We start from the raw sequence: 18,123 nt of genomic DNA, 5'->3' as shown, positions 1-18,123 counted from the left end.
AATGGTTTACAAAGGATGCTCAATTTGGAAACCAGAAATTCCAAGTGGAACAGTCTTCCAGAATACAACTGACTTACAACATTCCGTTATATACCAAAAGGGCTAGCTAGACAGTCTAACCTGGCTCTCCCGCAATGCTACTGCTCACAACTACTCTATTCTAGGTCCTTTCCTTCCTCTTATATTTGGAGTTGCCAGGGACCACCATCCATACCAAATCTCTAATTCTCACCTCACTTTAAGGCTGGTCCAGGGCAGTGTGAGGTTTGTGTATCAACACTGAAAATTATAAAAGGGAAGAAAGGGAATTAAATGCTGCATGCAGGCTTCCTCTGCTTCCCCAACAGTAATGCCTGCATTCCCAGCCTCTATTCTACGACCATAAAAATCAATGCCCGCTCTGGTGTGGGATGTTGATAGTGGGGGGGGGGGGGCGCCGTGCGTGTGTTGGAAGAGGAGGTATATGAGAAGTCTCTGTACTTTCTGTTCAGTCTTGCTGTGAACTAAAACTGCTCTAAAAAATAAGGTCCATTAAATAGAAAGAAAGAAAAAAAAACCAACCAATGCCCAGATTCCTCCTCCTAACCCAATACCTCTTGCCTCCTCTCTGTTACAGTCCTCTCCATCTATGGGATTTATAACCAGTGGTTCAGAACTTCAAGGCCAGGGAACAGGTTCTCAGGCTATGACTGCAGCAAGACAGTGTCCACAGTGCACAGTAGCAAACGTGAGCATATTTTTTCTTATAAATATAATCAGGCAAGATGATCAGTTTCCATGGTAGTATTAGAAGCAGTCCATTGTACTGACTAAGGACCCAACTTTTGGAGTCAGGCTTTATTTGAAATTCCAACCCACCACTGATTAACTGGGTTATCCTAAACAACTTTTAAAATTTTCCATGCTTCAATTTCTTCATCTATAACATATGGAGAAAATAACCTACTTCACAGGGTTATTTTAAGGATTTAGTTGAGATATTGTTAGAAGACATAGTAAGTGTAAAGACTCAGCACAGGCCTGACACATGACTGTACAGTTAAGATGGAGGCAGCATGTACAAAATACTCTATTTCAAGTACATCATGGATTATCATGTACAAATACAAGGCAATTTTTGGAAAACTGACTTTGGGTACCTACCCATTAAAAGAATGACATTTTTCTCCCCAATGGAAAATGCTTTATGTAAGGCCCGCTTATGTTTTAAATAAAGTTACCATCCGTCAAAAACTGTCTTCCTAAATTTCCTGTGTGTTCTGTCGACTTCTAAATTTTTAATTAAAAAACATAAGACAAAAATCTTTTTAAAATACTACATGTAGCCTGAATATGTGCACTTGTGTTGTAAAACTAAATATACGTACAGAAAGTATACACACAAATTCCATTATAATGATTACCTATGATGAAGGAAGGAAAGAAATGGGACTAAGAAGGGGTAAAAAGGTGAACTCAACTTTATCTATAATGTTTCTTTTTAAAGGAAAGAAAAAGATCCAAAGCAAACATGACAAGATTTATCCAAAGCAAACATGACAAGCTCTAGGTAGTGGGGACCTGGATGTTCCTTTTATTCTCTGCATTTGTCTGTAATTGTTTTCTAAATTATTTAAATAAACATACACATGCCTCTTTCCCTAATTAAACTTCCCAGCTGGTCTATGAAACAAAGAAACCAAAAAACATGAAAATACCATGCTACATTCTGAAATTTTTAGAACATATTATACAAGTAGTTTCCTTGAAGCTGCTCCATAATTGTCAAATAACATAAGTGGCCATGTGTGTATTAAACCGCTTTCAAAATTTTAAATTGATTCTAGTATCTTTAAGTGTTAACACAAAAAGGTTATTCTAGTCATGCCCTATATTCAGAATGGGTTAATCAGTTATTAGGTTACTAGTTATTGGGTAATCATATTACTAATCCAGAAATGGGTTACTATGTGTAGCAGCCAGCCTCTGAAATGGCACCTGACAATCCCGGTATTTCCTGGTATATACTCTTGTGTAGTCCCCTCCCACAGCCCAGGATTGGTATGTGTGACCAAAGGAACACAGCCAAAACAATGCTATACTACTTCTGAGATAAGGTTATAAAAGAATACGGCTTCCATCTTGGGTTCTCTCTCTGATCACTCCCTCCAGGAGAAGCTAATTGCCATGGCATGTGGACACTCAGGGAACCTATGGAGAGGCCCACATCCAGTGAGGAAGTGAGACTTGCCAACAACCACATGAGTGAGCTTGGAAGCGGATCTTCCAGCCCTAGGTGACCACAGCCCCTGCTGACAGCTCCTCTGCAACCTCAAGAGAGAACCATCCAGCTAAGCCACTCCCGGATTCCTCAGAAACTGAGAGATAACAAATGCTTTTGTTTTAAGGTGCTACGTTTTGGGGTAATTTGTTACACAACAATAGATAATACAACGGAGTAGCACAAAACCAACTTAGTAAAGAGAAAGGCAAGAGCTAAGAATAATTGAGAAACGCTCTTAAATCACACACGAAAAATCCAAAAGCTTCAGAATTAAACAATTATATTAAGGCTTCATTAAGACTATAATGGCACAAAAGGTGACTTTATATATCATATAACATCTCAATTTCAGGGTGAAATTCAGCTCTACCTTTACTTTTATAGACTACTATACATAGTTTCTTGAATACTGTACTATGAAGCAACATTCCCCAGTACGTACAGCCCATGGATTACTGGTTGCTCAAGACAGTTGTTCGAAAAGTCAACTCGCTGTTCAAATAAATTTGGGAAATACTGGATTAAGTTTTTATAAGGTCTCTTTACAGCAGGTATTCCCAGAGCTCTTCATATGCTAAATGACACTAATTCTCCCAAACATGTTTTGACCACAAAATTTTCTCAGGAAACATATAATACAACCGGTATTCCACGGAATGCATTTTGAATAATGATATCTTTTGTTTTTATGTAGCACACAAAACTTTACTGTATTAAAAAGAAACCTCAATTGCTTATAAACCACACAATTCCCCCAAGACTCCATACCCTTGGCTCAAGAAATCTATGACTACCACACATTTACCATTAGATATGAAATCGAAAATTCCTTTCCTAGAATTCAAGAGCCTTCCTTATGTAGGCATTTTCCCTTACTATCCTGTACTCAATAGGGAGTTTTCCCACTGTTCCGCAACCATTTAATCATCATTTATACCTTTGCCCATACCATTCTAACCTCATCTCTGTCCTCAACAGGGAATGCCACCCTCTTCTTTTCCACCGACTGTCTACCTATTAAAGTCCAACTCATTATATTCCCTCCCTAAATCTTTTGCAGTCTACACAAGGAAAGCAGAGTACTGATTTCAGCCTCTATTCGCTGCGCTCTCCAATACAGGAGGCACCAGCCACATTTCTACTGAGCACTTGAAACATATCTAGTCCAAACTCAGATGTAATATATGTAAAATGCACAAGTTTCAAAGACTTAGCAATAACAAAAAGAATACAAAATATCTCAAGATTTTTTTACATTTATTACATATTGAAATGGCAACATTTTAGAAATATTCGGTTAAGATATTACTAAACTACTTTCACCCATTTCTTTTGACCTTCTTTAAATGTGACTACTAAATAACTTGCACACGTGACTCATATTATGTTACTATTGGACAGCACTGCTCCCTTGTGTGCATAAGTGAGTCTAAATACTGCCAGGAGATAAGATGACTTGATTAACAACACCCTGTCTTGAGTCACATTGCCTGTTTTTAAATCCTTCCCACCTGTAGGACTGTACAAGTTAACATCTCTATGCCACAAGGTCCTCAAATTTAAAATGGTGTTAACAGTATCTACCCATAGGACTCAAGGAGAACTAAAAGAGAAACGCTACATAGGTAGGTATCGGTGTTTGCATTATTATTCTTTATTAACAAAGCAGGAAAGAGCACAAAGATCAAAGCCAAGCACGCTCACCTGTTTTAGAATTTAACATGTAGGGCACTTGGTTGTTTTTGTTGACTGAGTACAATAGTGGAGGAGAGGAGATAGATGGCTAAGGTACAGGCTAAAGAAAATCCAAGAGTTCCCAAAATTTGTTTTTTTGGATTCCTCCCTCTCCCCTTTAAATCCGAAAGTGAATTTATAACGAGGTATTCTCCCAAAGAATACACACGTGTGGCACGTAAATAAATAAATTTATGGCACAGCATTTTTTTGTGTGGAGAAGTCATAACCAAGTAAACGTCACGGTCGTTGGCTTGACACAGCTTTATTATAGAACCTTTTTATTTTAAAGTTCTTAACAACTTTACCTATACTTTGCTATGTTCTGTTTGCAGAGCACAGGTAAAGACATTGGTTAAACCACATTGACTATTATTATGCTCACTCTTCCCTAATGAAGAATCTAAAGCTGGAGAAAACAGGCAGCTCTTCAATAAAAGACATTTTTCCCGTTGATTCAAGTTTTATCTGAGGAAAAAAACAAATTTCAGGGTCTTTCCATCCCTATAAATCTAGATAACTCCATCTCGATTAAATTAACTACAACTTGTCCTTACTTCCTCGTTCATCAGGCAAAAAAAGGCTGTTGCAAGCTTCGTTCCTTTCATAATACTTATTTTCTTGAGAGATTAAGTAAAATACTGGATAGCTAAGGAAATGTCTGAATTTTCAAAAGAAAAAAATAAAGTGAAGTCTTGAAAGGGATGCACCTCACTGCTAAAGAATACTCAAAGACAACTTTGAAAGCCCGGTTTAACTCCCAGAGGAAGATGGTTCTTCTTCTTTACTAAGACATCGGTCTAACAGGCAGCATCTTCTTACCCTGATCTGCCTTGCAACTTCCTAATTCCCTCCCTGTGGCCGCCGAGAACAGTCTCAGTGCCCTTCTCTGGGGCTCACGTTTTTCTTTAATTACCTAACAATCTGGCTTTTCGGGGAAGTGCCCAGAAAACCTGGAGATTAGGACCACGCTGTCTTGACCACCTCTCTCGTGGCCCCTCCTCCTGCGGCCACGGGAGACACCGCGGGGCCCCAGCCCGACGCCACTCCACCGGCTCCAGGATGTAAACACCGCCCTTCTCTTCCCTGCCCGCCCCCAACTTCCCTCTCCCGGCCCCGGCTATGCGGGAGCTCAGCGAAAAGGGGAGACCACATACCCTCAGAAGTGAGGCGAGAGAAGGGCTTAAGCAACTCCGCGAAGCTAAGGTGATTGAGACGAGTGAGCCGCTCGGCTTCGTCGCTACACAGCGCGGCGACACAGGGGACGAAGGAATCCGGGATGAGCTCCTGCACTGATTGTACACACTGGGCCATCACCGCGGCAGAGGCAGCGGCGGCGCCCGCCCTCCGGCCCACTCTCAGAGGCTGATCCTGCGGCTGCAGCAGCTACTGCCGCCGCCCGCCGGCCTGGCCCGGCCGGGCGGGGCCCGGCGCTGAAGCCTTGAGACCAATAGAAGGAACCAACGCCGCCGCCTCGGCTCCCGGGGCACCCGCCACCGACCCCTCCCCGTCACCGCCGCTCCTCAGCGCTCGCCCCGGCGTCCTTGCATTCCACCCTGATAAGTGGAGACGCCGACAATCGCCAGTTAATCCTCCCGACGGCAAAGCCTCGGTCACTGCCCCACAGGAACCGCCATATTGAGGCCGAACCCTGACCCACCGGCGTACTTATCCCGGCAGCCCCCGCGCTCGTCCCTCACGTGACAGTGTTCAAGGCGATAGGGGTGGGGGAAGAGAGCCGGGGAGAGGGAAGTAAAAAGCGACCGAGGCCGGTCCGAGGCTGGCGCCGGAAGTGCGACGGGTGGGCCCCCTACTGGGCGGGGCTGAGGCGGGGCTACGAACGCGGTGGGCGGAGCCAGGCACGGAGACGCGGGATTGGGCCAGGTGCTCGCGCAGGTACTTGGCAAAGATCAGCGAGGTGTGACGGGGCAGTCGGTAGGCTGACGCTGGTGCTGTCACAGTGGTGGAGGCGCCCGTTCGCCTTCCACGGCGACTCGGCCCTCCCTGGCAACGGTGGGCAAACCATGTGGCTGTTCGCGCTGCTTCCTGCCCGCCCGCCCCGCCTTTCCCACGCTCCTACTGGAGCGACTCGGGGCACCTGCTCCGCGAAGAGAGCGCGCTGCGGGTTCGCTGGCCTCGGCCGCAACAGGCCACGTATCGTTTAAACACAACCATGCTTTTAATCCGTGGAAAGGCCTGCCACGCATGTGGACTCACCCAGTGAGCAGAAATGTGTGCCGCTGTGGGCGCTGCAGTTAAGCCGAGCGTGAGAGAAACTACTGCGTTTTTGTTGGTCTCAGGGAAACATCCGACCCGTTCATCCGCAGCCGCTTGCTTTTTACACTGCTAGAGTATTTACTTTATAGGGATGGAAGTTTTGGGGAACCCAGTAATTATGTACCGAATGGAGGCCGGAACGTCTATTCCTAGCTTTCATTTTAATAGGTTTTTTTCCTCTATGTAGAAGTGAATGAAAGGAATTTTACTATAATTATTCAACTGATTGGACTCCTGAATTACGTGCCAAAAATATAAGACAAGGAAAAATGCAACGCCCTGTCGTGGCTTTATGGTCGTTGATTTAAACAACGCCCCCAAACAAGAGTATCTCAGATTGTCGGATTGTTTGGCACCCTGAAGTTTCTACCGTGGTAAGAATTTATGACAGGTGAGTATGCCTTTCTCCTATAAATTGAAAAATGGGAGGCAGGAAAGGACAATAGGACATGACGACATAACAGCCACAGATCAATCTGTGAATTGATGGATTGAAAAGATAGCACGTGAAAGCTGAGGATCTGGAAATTAACTTCCTTAAAACTATCTGTGCCTGAGGACTTCTTGGAACGTCTTCTTTTATCCCCAGGGGTATACATATTCCCTTTTGATTACCTCTAATATATCCCTTAGACGCTTTATAATGTGAGAATCTCATACAACTGAGTGTGACTCAAGTTGTAAGATATATTTTTTGGTAACAGGGCTCCTCAGTGCAAGCATACTACTTAATTTAGTACTCATTTCAAAATAAAAGTTAAAGAGGCAATTTATTTTTTACACCGAAGGTAAAACTAGCTATATTAGGCTCTGTGAGAAGGACTTTCAAAGGTAATTTAGCCTAAATGGATTTTGGGAGATATAATTCACATACCATAAAATTCACTCCTTTAAAGTGTACAGTTCAGTGGTTTTTACTGTATTCAGAAAGTTGCACAATCATTACTGCTAATTCCAGAACATTTTTATCACCCCAAAAAGAAGCCTGGTGCCCACTAGCAGTCACTCTCCACCCCAACACCCCCTCTAGCGCCTGGAAATCACTCTTCTACTTTCTGTCCCTATGGATTTACCTACTCTGGACATTTCATGTAAATGGAATCATATAATATACGGCCACCTGTGTCTGATTTCTTTCACTTAGCATAATGTTCAAGGTTCATGCATATCGTAACATGAATCAGTATATCATTCCTTTTTATGGCTAAGCCTAAATGGATTTTTGTCTTACGCATTTTTACAATCTAACACCACATGCACATACTGTTTCCAGTGAGTGGCTGCACTGTAAAAATCTACTTCTTTCCTAGTCTATCCTAAACTAGCTAACATGTTCATCTTCTAAGGTATTTTCTTCCCCTAAAGATTAAAGCTAAGTCACTGCCACATTTGCTTTTAGGCCTACAGGAATGGGGAAAAGAGAATGGAAAATTACATGACCAGTGGTTTCAGATCAGATTGCAGAAATGGCATTCAACAATTCTACTCACATACCATTGGCCCCAGTGTCTCCAGAGGAGACTGGAAACTGTAGGATGGAGGGTTCTGTTGCTAAATGAAGGGGAGAATGAACATGGAATGACAGTCAAGGGTCTCCAACCAACTTTATTAGCAATGAATTACCCTGAACAATGTATCAATATTTGCCTGAGGTCTAAGATACCATACGTCTCTCATTTCTCTGACTCCTCTGGACATTGACCCTTTTTACATCACTTGTCCTCTGAACCATTTACTCTGATCCAGGAAACATGAAGTGCTATGGTTGGCCAGGCCGTGGCCATGTGCCTGCCCTCAAGGCCAAGAGGACAGGGTCTATCAATAAAAGAGGGGAAGCTTGCTGGACAAAATAATAATAACACAAGCAACCGAGGACCTCTTTTCCAAGTAGTGAAGATGAGACCCAGCTTCCTACTCTCCCCAAAATCAAAGAATCCCATTAAAGGTATGCTATGCCAATAGGCTTATATTTTGAAATACTGTGTGATCAAACGTTCATGGATTGTTTTATTTTGCATGTATGATACTGCCATCTCTTCTGATCTGGTGTGGTCAAGAACACAGACACTGAAGTCAAAGACATCTGGATTCAAAAGTAGCTCCACCACTTGTGAATACAAATAATATCACTGTTATTGATCACTGTGTATGAAGCAAGGCACTTTACGTATATTGTCTACTACTGCTTCTCACACAAACCCTGAGAAGCACATGTACTGCCAGTTTTCAGATGTAGTGCCTGAAGGACAGGACAGTTAATTAACTTGCCCAAAGATAGCACTGGAGCAGAAGCAGCTCAGTTCTTAACCCTAGAGAGTTGATCACTGGGATAAATTGCTTTTCCATGTGTTTCCTGGCTTTGAAAACACCTTCAGAAATTTTAGCTTACAATAGCTTGCAGTATAGTTTTAGCAAGAAATCTGTGACTTTTAACAAATTACCTGTCTTTTCCGACCCTCACATTCTTTATCTGTAAGCTTATGAAGTTAGGACTAGAAGATTTCTTGTATTCATTCCAGTGTGACAATGTGAGAGTCTATTATTCTTTCCACTATTATTAAATTTTACTATGTTAACAGTAGATGGTGCTATTGAGTACTAGCTCCAAAAGCCAATAAAAAACAGGTTCTAATTCCTCAGTACATGGATCTCACGTAGGAGATACTTACCTGTCCATCAGAGTATTGGAGGTAAGGGGATGCCGAGAAAATATGTACATTAAAAGTTTCTTAAGCTTATGTGGAATCTAAAGAATATGAATATATATACAAAACAGAAACAGACACAGACAAAACGGCTATCAGAGGCAGAGGGAGGGACAAATTAGGGCATGGGACTAACATACAAACTACTGTACATAAAACAGATAAGCAACAAAGATTTACTGTATAGCATAGAGTTAAACGCAATATCTTGTAATAACCTATAGTGGAATATAATCTGCAAAAATCCTGAATCACTATGCTGTACACCTGAAACTAACACAATATTGTAAATCAACTATACTTTACTTTTTAAAAAAGTTTCTTAAGCTCAAAGACTTTATGCTATGCTACTTTAGAACATGAAAAAAAGAAAGGTTTAAATATATAATCCACATATTGACCCACATTTTTTATTTTATTTACTGTAGTGGATGTTTTAAGTAGACTTATTATCATTAAAATTCTGACTAAAACAGATGGCATCCATTTCCTGATTATTTTAAGGATGAATCAGAGCCACAATTTTGCTCATAATTCTATTTTATACTTATTATATGTATTAAAGCCCCACATAAATCCTCCTCTAATTTAATCTGCAGCAAATAAAAATATTTTATGTGTATTTTCTCCTTTATACTTCTAAGATAGGGAATAATACTAGTGCTTGGTTTTAAATCATGTAAATACTTCCAAAAACAATTGGATTTGGATAAGAAAAATGTAGATGGGGAAGCGGTGGGTGAGAATGTTGAAGATCTCAACTCCAAATAATTCTATAAACATTAATCCTCAAGATTTAGGCTAAGAACAAATACACATTTGCATGCCATATTGTAGATTGGTTGCAGAGACCCATGACTTCCATTTAGGAAAAATTACAATATCATTTTATTTATTTATTTATTTTTTATTTTTTACTTATCAGTAATTACTTTTTTTTGCTTTGATTTTATTTATTTTTTTGAGGTACACCAAAGTCAATCAGCTGTATTTATACACATATCCCCATATTCCCTCCCTGCTGTGACTCCCCCCACCCTCCCCATCCCAGCCCTCTAAGGCATCACCCATCATCGAGTTGATTTCCCTTTGTTATACAGCAACTTCCCACTGGCTATCTATTTTACAGTTGGTAGTATATATATGTCTATGCTACTCTCTCACTTCATCCCAGCTTCCCCTTCGCCCCCCTCGCCCCCAACCTGGTGTCCTCCAGTCCATTCTCTGCATCTGTATCTTTATTCTTGTCCTGTCACTGGGTTCATCAGTACCATTATTATTATTTTTTTTTAAGATTCCATATATATGAGTTAGCCTACAATATTTGTTCTCTTTCTGGCTTACTTCACTCTGTATGACAGTCTCTAGGTCTATACACCTCATTACATATAGCTCCATTTCATTCCTTTTTATAACTGAGTAATATTCCATTATATATATATGCCACATCTTCTTTATACATTTATTTGTTGATGGGCATTTAGGTTGCTTCCATGTCCTGCCTATTGTAAATGGTGCTATAATAAACATTAAGGTACATGTTTCTTTTTGGATTATGGTTTTCTCTGGGTATATGCCCACGAGTGGGATTACTGGATCATATGGTAGTTCTATTTTTAGCTTTTTAAGGAACCTCCGAACTGTTTTCCATAGTGGCTGTACCAACTTACATTCACACCAACAGTGCAGGAGAGTTCCCTTTTCTTCACACCCTCTCCAACATTTGTTGTTTCCAGATTTTGTGATAATGGCCATTCTGACCAGTGTGAGGTGATACCTCATTGTGGCTTTGACTTGCATTTCTCTGATGATTAGTGATGTTGAGCATCTTTCCATGTGTTTGTTGGCCATCTGTATGTCTTCTTTGGAGAAATGTCTATTTAGGTGTTCTGCCCATTTGTGGATTGAGTTATTTGCATTTTTGGTATTAAGCTGCATGAGCTGCTTGTATATTTTGGAGATTAATCCTTTGTCCATTGCTTTGTTGGCAAGTATTTTCTCCTATTCTGAGGGTTGTCTTCTTGTCTTGTTTATGGTTTCTTTCGCTGTGCAAAAGCTTTTGTTTCGTTAGGCCCCATTTGTTTATTCTTGATTTTATTTCCATTCTTCCAGCAGGTGGATCCAAAAGGATCTTGCTTTGATGTATGTCATAGAGTGTTCTTCCTATGTTTTCCTCTAGGAGTTTTATAGTGTCTGGCCTTACATGTAGGTCTTTAATCCATTTGGAGTTTATTTTTGTGTATGGTGTTAGGAAGTGTTCTAATTTCACTCTTGACATGTTGCTGTCCAATTTTCCCAGCACCGCTTATTGAAGAGGCTGTCTTTTTTCCATTGGATATTCTTGCCTCCTTTGTCAAAGATAAGTTGCCCATATGTGCTTGGGTTTACCTCTGGGTTCTCTACTCTGTTCCATTGATCTTCCTTTCTGTTTTTGTGCCAGTACCATACTGTCTTGATCACTGTGGCCTTGTAGTATAGTTTGAAGTCAGGAAGCCTAATTCCACCAACTCCATTTTTCCTTCTCAAGATTGCTTTGGCTATTCGGGATCTTTTGCGTTTCCATACAAATCATAAGATTTCTTGTTCTAGTTCTGTGAAAAATGCCATTGGTAATTTGATAGGGATTGCATTGAATCTGTAAATTGCTTTGGGTAGTACAGTCATTTTCACTATGTTGATTCTTCCAATCCAAGAACATGGTATGTCCGTCCATCTGTTTGTGTAGTCCTTGATTTCTTTCATCAGTGTCTTATAGTTTTCTGCATACAGGTCTTTTGCCTCCTTAGGCAGGTTTATGCCTAGGTATTTTATTCTTTTTGTTGCAATGGTAAATGGGAGTTCCCTTAATTTCTCTTTCTGCTTTTTCGTTGTTAGGGTATAGCAATGCAAGAGATTTCTGTGCATTAATTTTGTATCCTGCTACTTTACTAAGTTCATCAATTAGTGCTAGCAGTTTTCTGGTAGAGTCTTTAGGGTTTTCCATGTATAATATCATGTCACCTGAGGGTCTGAGAAAATATTTACAGAGGTTATAGTTGAAAACTTCCCCAACATGGGAAAGGAAATAATTAACCAAGTCCAAGAAGCACAGAGAGTCCCATACAGAATAAACCCAAGGAGAAATACACCAAGGCACATATTAATCAAACTAACAAAAATTAAACACAAAGAAAAAATATTAAAAGCAACAAGAGAAAAGCAACAAATAACATATAAGGGAAAACCCATAAAGAAACTCTGTAGGCCAGAAGGGAATGGCAGGATATACTGAAAGTCCTGAAAGAGAAAAACCTACAGCCAAGGATACTCTACCCAGCAAGGATTCATTCAGATTCGCTGGAGAAATCAAAAGCTTTACAGACAAGCAAAGGTTAAAAGAATTCAGCACCACCAAACCAGCCTTACAACAATTGCTAAAGGAACTTCTCTAAGTAGGAAACACAAGAGAAGGAAAACGCCTACAAAAACAAACGCAAGACAAGAAAATGGTAATAGAAACACACATGTCAATAATCACCTTAAATGGAAATGGATTAAATGCTCCAACCAAAAGACACAGACTGGCTAAATGGATACAAAAACAAGACCCTTCTATATGCTGCCTACAAGAACCCCACTTCAGACCAAGGGATACATATAGACTGAAAGTAAAGGGATGGAAAAAGATACTCCATGCAAATGGAAGTCAAAAGAAAGCTGGAGTAGCAATACTCTTATCAGACAAATTAGACTTTAAAGTAAGGACTATTACAAGAGACAAGGAAGGTCACTACATAATGATCAAGGGATCCATCCAAGAAGAACGTATAACAATTGTAAACATCTATGCACCCAACATAGGAGCACCTCAATACATAAGGCAAATGCTAACAGCCATAAAAGGAGAAATCGACAGTAACACAATAATAGTGGGAGACTTGAACACCCCACTTACATCAATGGACAGATCATCCAAACAGAAAATAAATAAGGACACACAAGCTTTAAATGACGCATTAGACCATCTCAACTTAATTGATATTTATAGGACATTCCATCCAAAAATGACAGAATACACTTTCTTCTCAAGTGCACACAGAACATTCTCCAGGATAGATCACACCTTCAGTCGCAAATCAAGCCTCGGTAAATTCAAGAAAATTGAAATCATGTCAAGCATCTTCTCAGACCACAATGCCATGAGACTAGATATCAATTACAGGGAAAAGACTGCAAAAAATACAAACACATGGAGGCTAAACAATACACTCTTAAACAACCAAGAAATCATTAAAGAAATCAAAGAGGAAATCAAAGAATATCTAGAAACAAATGACAAGGAAAACACAGCAACCCAAAACCTATGGGACACAGCAAAAGCAGTTCTAAGAGGGAATTTTATAGCAATACAGTCCTACCTTAAGAAACAAGAAAAATATCAAATAAACAACCTAACCTTACACCTAAAACAATTAGAGAAAGAAGAACAAAGATACTCCAAAGTGAGCAGAAGGAAAGAAATCATAAAGATCAGATCAGAAATAAATGAAAAAGAAAGGAAGGAAATAATAGCAAAGACAAATGAAACTAAAAGCTGGTTCTTTGAGAAGATTAACAAAATTGATAAACCATTAGCCAGACTCATCAGGAAAAAAAGGGAGAAGACGCAAATCAACAGAATTAGAAATGAAAAAGGAGAAGTAGCAACTGACACCACAGAGATACCAAAGATCATGAGAGACTACTACAAGCAACTATATGCCAGTAAATTGGATAACCTGGAAGAAATGGATAAATTCTTAGAAAAACACAATCTTCCAAGACTGAACCAGGAAGAAATAGAAAGTATGAACAGACCAATCACAAGTACGGAAATTGAGGCTGTGATTAAAAATCTCCCAGCAAACAATAGCCCAGGGCCAGATGGATTCACAGGCAAATTCTATCAAAGATTTTGAGAAGAGCTAACCCCTATCCTTCTCAAAATCTTCCAAAATGTAGCAGGAGGAGGAAAACTCCCAAACTCATTCTACGAGGCCACCATCACCCTGATACCAAAACCAGGCAAAGATGTCACAAAAAAAGAAAATTACAGATCAATATCACTGATGAATACAGATGCAAAAATCCTCAACAAAATACTAGCTAACAGAATCCAACAGCACATTAAAAAGAACATATACCATGATTAAGTGGGGTTTATCCATGGGATGCAAGGATTCTTCAATATATGCAGATCAATCAACATGATACATCATATCAACAAATTGAAGGATAAAAACCACATGATAATCTCAATAGATGTGGGAAAGGTTTGGACAAAATCCAACATCCATTTATGATAAAAACTCTCCAGAAAATGGGCATAGAAGGTAATTACCTCAACATAATAAGAGCCATATATGAGAAACCAAAAGCCAGCATCATTCTAAATGGTGAAAAACTGAAAGCATTCCCTCTAAGAACAGGAACAAGACAAGGGTGTCCACTCTCACCATTATTATTCAACATAGTTCTGGAAGTTTTAGCCACAGCAATCAGAGAAGAAAAAGAAATAAAAGGAATCCAAATTGGAAAAGAAGTGAAATTGTCACTCTTTACAATATCATTTTAAATGTGAGGAAACAGTCTTCGAGAGAGAAAGTAATTTCCCCAAGGTTATATGTGTAGTTAGGCACAGAGCTAGAAAATGTTCCCCAGTTTCCTGACTTTCAGTTTCAAGCACTTTTCATTATACTTCCTCAGTTTATATATTAACTAAAATGTTTTTACTTATTTGTCCCTCCTTATTTCAGAAAATGTTTAACACAACAGATATTGTTTTAATACATACTTCTTTATAAATGCTTTTAATTTCAACACATTAAAAATATGTTTCATTTATATAAAAATAAAAGGAATAGTTACAGCCACTAAGCAGTCTGCAAAAGCCATGTACTTTTTTAGCTAATTTGCTATGCAAGTTAAATATTTTCAGTTTGAAAGAAATTAAAGACCTGAACACATTAAATGACATCTCATGTTCATGGATCAGAATACTTAATATCAGTAAGATGTCAACACTCCCCAAATTGTTCTACAGATTCATGTCAAATTACAACTGGCTTCTTTGTAGAAATTGGCAAGCAGATAGTAAAGTATATGTCAAAATTCAACGGATCCAGAATAGCCGAAACAGTCTTTAAAAAACAACAACAACTACAACAACAAAACACACACAAAAGACAAAGTTGAAGGACTCAAACCAGCTAATTACAAACTTACTACAAAGCTACAGTAACCAAGATAGTGTGATATGGGCATAAGGACAGACATATAAATCAATGGAATAAAATTGAGAGCCCCAGGAAGAACCCTCACATTTAAGGGCAATTGAAGTTTTTAAAGGGTACCAAAACAATTAGAGGAAAATAAAATAGTCTTTTCAACAAATGGTGTTAGGTCAACTGGTTATCTACATGAAAAAGAATGAAGTTGGACTCCTACCTCACACCATGTACACAAAAATTAACTCAAAGACCTAAGCGTAAGATCTAAAACTATAAAACTCTTAGAAAAAAACATAGGCATAAATCTTCATAACCTGGAATTAGGCAGTGGTTTCTTAGATACAACAGCAAAAGCAGAAGCAACAACAACAGTAAAAGAGAGAAACTGAACATCACCAAATTTTAAATCTGCTTCAAAAGACACTATTAGGAAAGTGAAAAGACACACTACAGAATGGGAGACATTTTTTTGCAAATCATATATTTAATATGACTTAATGAAAATCTGATAAATGTAAATACTGCCAAAAACTGGGTTTGGATACCAAAAGTGCAGAAATACAAGGGGGAAAATCTAGTATATGTAAAGAACTATTATAACTCAACAATAAAAAAGGCAAATTATCCAATCAAAAATGTGCAACACCTAGTTAATATCCATCACCGTATATAGTTACAAAAATTGTTTTTTCTTGTGATCAGGAGTTTCCAGACCTACTCTCTTAGCAGCTTTTAAATGTAGTAGACTTATTGTGGTGACCATTTCACAGTACATACAAATACTGAATCATTACCTTATTCACCTGAAAGTAATATACTATTATATGTCAACTATAGCTTAATAAAAAGAAAAAGAAAACTCTTAACCAGATAAAGGTCATGTAGCAAAGATTCATAATATTGGATCTGATGGTTAAATGTAAGTGAGAATCATTCCCTTTAAAATCAGAAGGAGAGAAGAATTCCATTATCACTCGCTATTCAGTAGTTTTCTAGCTTCCTTATAAAAGCAGAGAAGAAAAAGAAATGAAATTTATAGGATTCCAAAAGGAAGAAACGAAACTGTACTTACTTAGAAATTATATAGTGGGCTAAATATATAGCACACCTTCATCATATTTATGTAGCTGTCCATCTCCTCTCCTCCCAAAAGTAGGAGGCTGAACTCATATTTTCAGCTTCCCTTATAGTTAAGACATCATCATTTGACTTGACTTTTGTTAGCTAAACATATATGTGCAAGAATGCTATCTGAAAGTGAATTATATGGGGAAACATATTTTTGGAGAGCTTTCATTTATGCTCCTATTGGTAGTGAGAGGCACCATAAAGCTATCAATTCCACCAAAATTAATCCAGAGGTTCAATGCAGTTCAAATCAAAATAACCACAGAGGTTTTATGGAATTTGACAAAGTAATCCTAAAATTCATACTTAAGAGCAAAGATCTAAGACTAGTTAAGATAATTTGGTGGGGGGGGGGACTTCCCTGGTAGTCTAGTGGTTAAGACTCCACACTTCCAATGCAGGGGGCCTGGGTTTGATCCCTGGTCAGGGAATTGGATCCTAAACGCGGCAACTAAAGATCCCGCATGTCGCAATTAAGACCCAGTGCAGCCAAATAAATAAAATATTTTTTTTAAAAAGATAATTTTTAAGTGAATAAAAAGGTAGAAGAATTTGTCCAACCAGCAAGCAAGATATATTAAAGTTATAATATGGTTATCAAGAGACAGGAGCAGACAAATAGGCTAATGGAATAGAATGGAGAGCTGTGGGAACTAGAAACATGAACAAAGCAATGCCGAAAGGACAGATTATTCAATAAATAGTGCCTCAATAATTGGTTATCTCTATGGAATAAAAATCCGATGAGTTTTCTGTGTCACAACATACAAAAAAAGCAGGTCAGGTAGAATAAAGATGCAAACGGTAATAACAAACACTTACTTGATGCTTATCATGTGCCTGGTACAGTTTTAAGCACTTTATATAGCCCAATTCATTTAGTCCTCATAACAACCCTGTGAGTAGGTACAATTAATATCATTCCCATTTTATAGATGAGGATGCTGAGGCAAAAGGTATTAACTAAATTGTCCCAGCCCACAGTACCACAAAGTAAAAGAGCTGTGATTTGCACTCAGGTAATCTGCCTCTTGAGTCCCTGTTTTAAAGCACTACACTAACACTGTCTCCCTTTCATGAAGGAAATAGGGACAGATTTCTTAAACAAGATTCAAAAAGTGCAAACCGTAACAGAAAAGGCTGATAATTGAACTACATTAAATTTAAGATCTTTTTATCAGAAGATCACAAACTAGTGAAAATTCAAGCTACAAATGTGCAAAGATATATATCTACCATAAAGAACTCCTATAATTAATAAGGAAAAGGGCAATCAATACAGTTGATACTGTATAAGTGCCAGAATACCACACGATATGATACAAATGACAGAAAGTCACAGAAGAGGAAATTTGAATGACCAACATACATTTAAGTATTCTCAACGTTTTAAAAAATGAGCAAAGGATATAGACGATTCTCCAAAAAAGGATATACAAATAGGCAATAAACACACAAAAATGAGTTCACCACTATTAGCCATCATGGAAATGAAAATCAAAACCATGATAAAATACCACTTTACACCCACAGGATGGCTATAATCCAAAAGACAATAACAAGCGTGACAAAAATGTGGAGAAGTTTGAACCTTCATATACTGCTGGTGGGAAAGTAAAGTGGTGCAGCTGGTTTGGAAGACAAGCTGTTTTCCAAACTGTTAAACATGGAGTTTCTCAAACTGTTAAACATAGCTACCATATGATCCAGCAATTTTACCCCTAAGAGAAATGAAAACATATGTCCACACAAAAACTTGTACGTGAAT

General features: G+C 38.8%; 1 protein-coding gene and 1 long non-coding RNA gene across 7 annotated transcripts in view; one reads left to right on the top strand and one right to left on the bottom strand.

Annotated features, from left to right (window-relative positions):
• Positions 1-5,778, bottom strand: part of TRAPPC8 (trafficking protein particle complex subunit 8) — an 81,550-nt gene extending 75,772 nt beyond the window's left edge. For 4 of the 5 annotated variants that reach the window (XM_057698425.1, XM_057698421.1, XM_057698423.1 and 1 more), the window contains exon 1: positions 5,155-5,778. In XM_057698425.1, coding sequence (XP_057554408.1) covers positions 5,155-5,311 — 157 coding nt within the window. In that variant the 5' untranslated portion in view covers positions 5,312-5,778. Of the gene's footprint in view, positions 1-232; positions 252-5,154 lie in introns of those variants that run through there. The other variant, XM_057698424.1, reaches the window with a different exon arrangement.
• Positions 5,779-5,944: 166 nt separating this feature from the next.
• Positions 5,945-9,551, top strand: LOC130831018 (uncharacterized). 2 transcript variants are annotated; one of them, XR_009047937.1, is made up of 4 exons: positions 5,945-6,010; positions 6,462-6,665; positions 8,021-8,219; positions 8,332-9,551. It is a non-coding gene; the product is annotated as an uncharacterized LOC130831018 (long non-coding RNA). The 2 variants fall into 2 exon arrangements; XR_009047936.1 differs by having other exon boundaries at positions 8,021-9,551.
• Positions 9,552-18,123: the final 8,572 nt, after the last annotated feature.

Source organism: Hippopotamus amphibius, chromosome 11 (genome assembly GCF_030028045.1).
Source record: "Hippopotamus amphibius kiboko isolate mHipAmp2 chromosome 11, mHipAmp2.hap2, whole genome shotgun sequence".
Taxonomy (NCBI): Eukaryota; Metazoa; Chordata; class Mammalia; order Artiodactyla; family Hippopotamidae; genus Hippopotamus; species Hippopotamus amphibius.
Note: the sequence above shows the minus strand (reverse complement) of the source record. Positions and strands in the feature narration are given on the sequence as shown.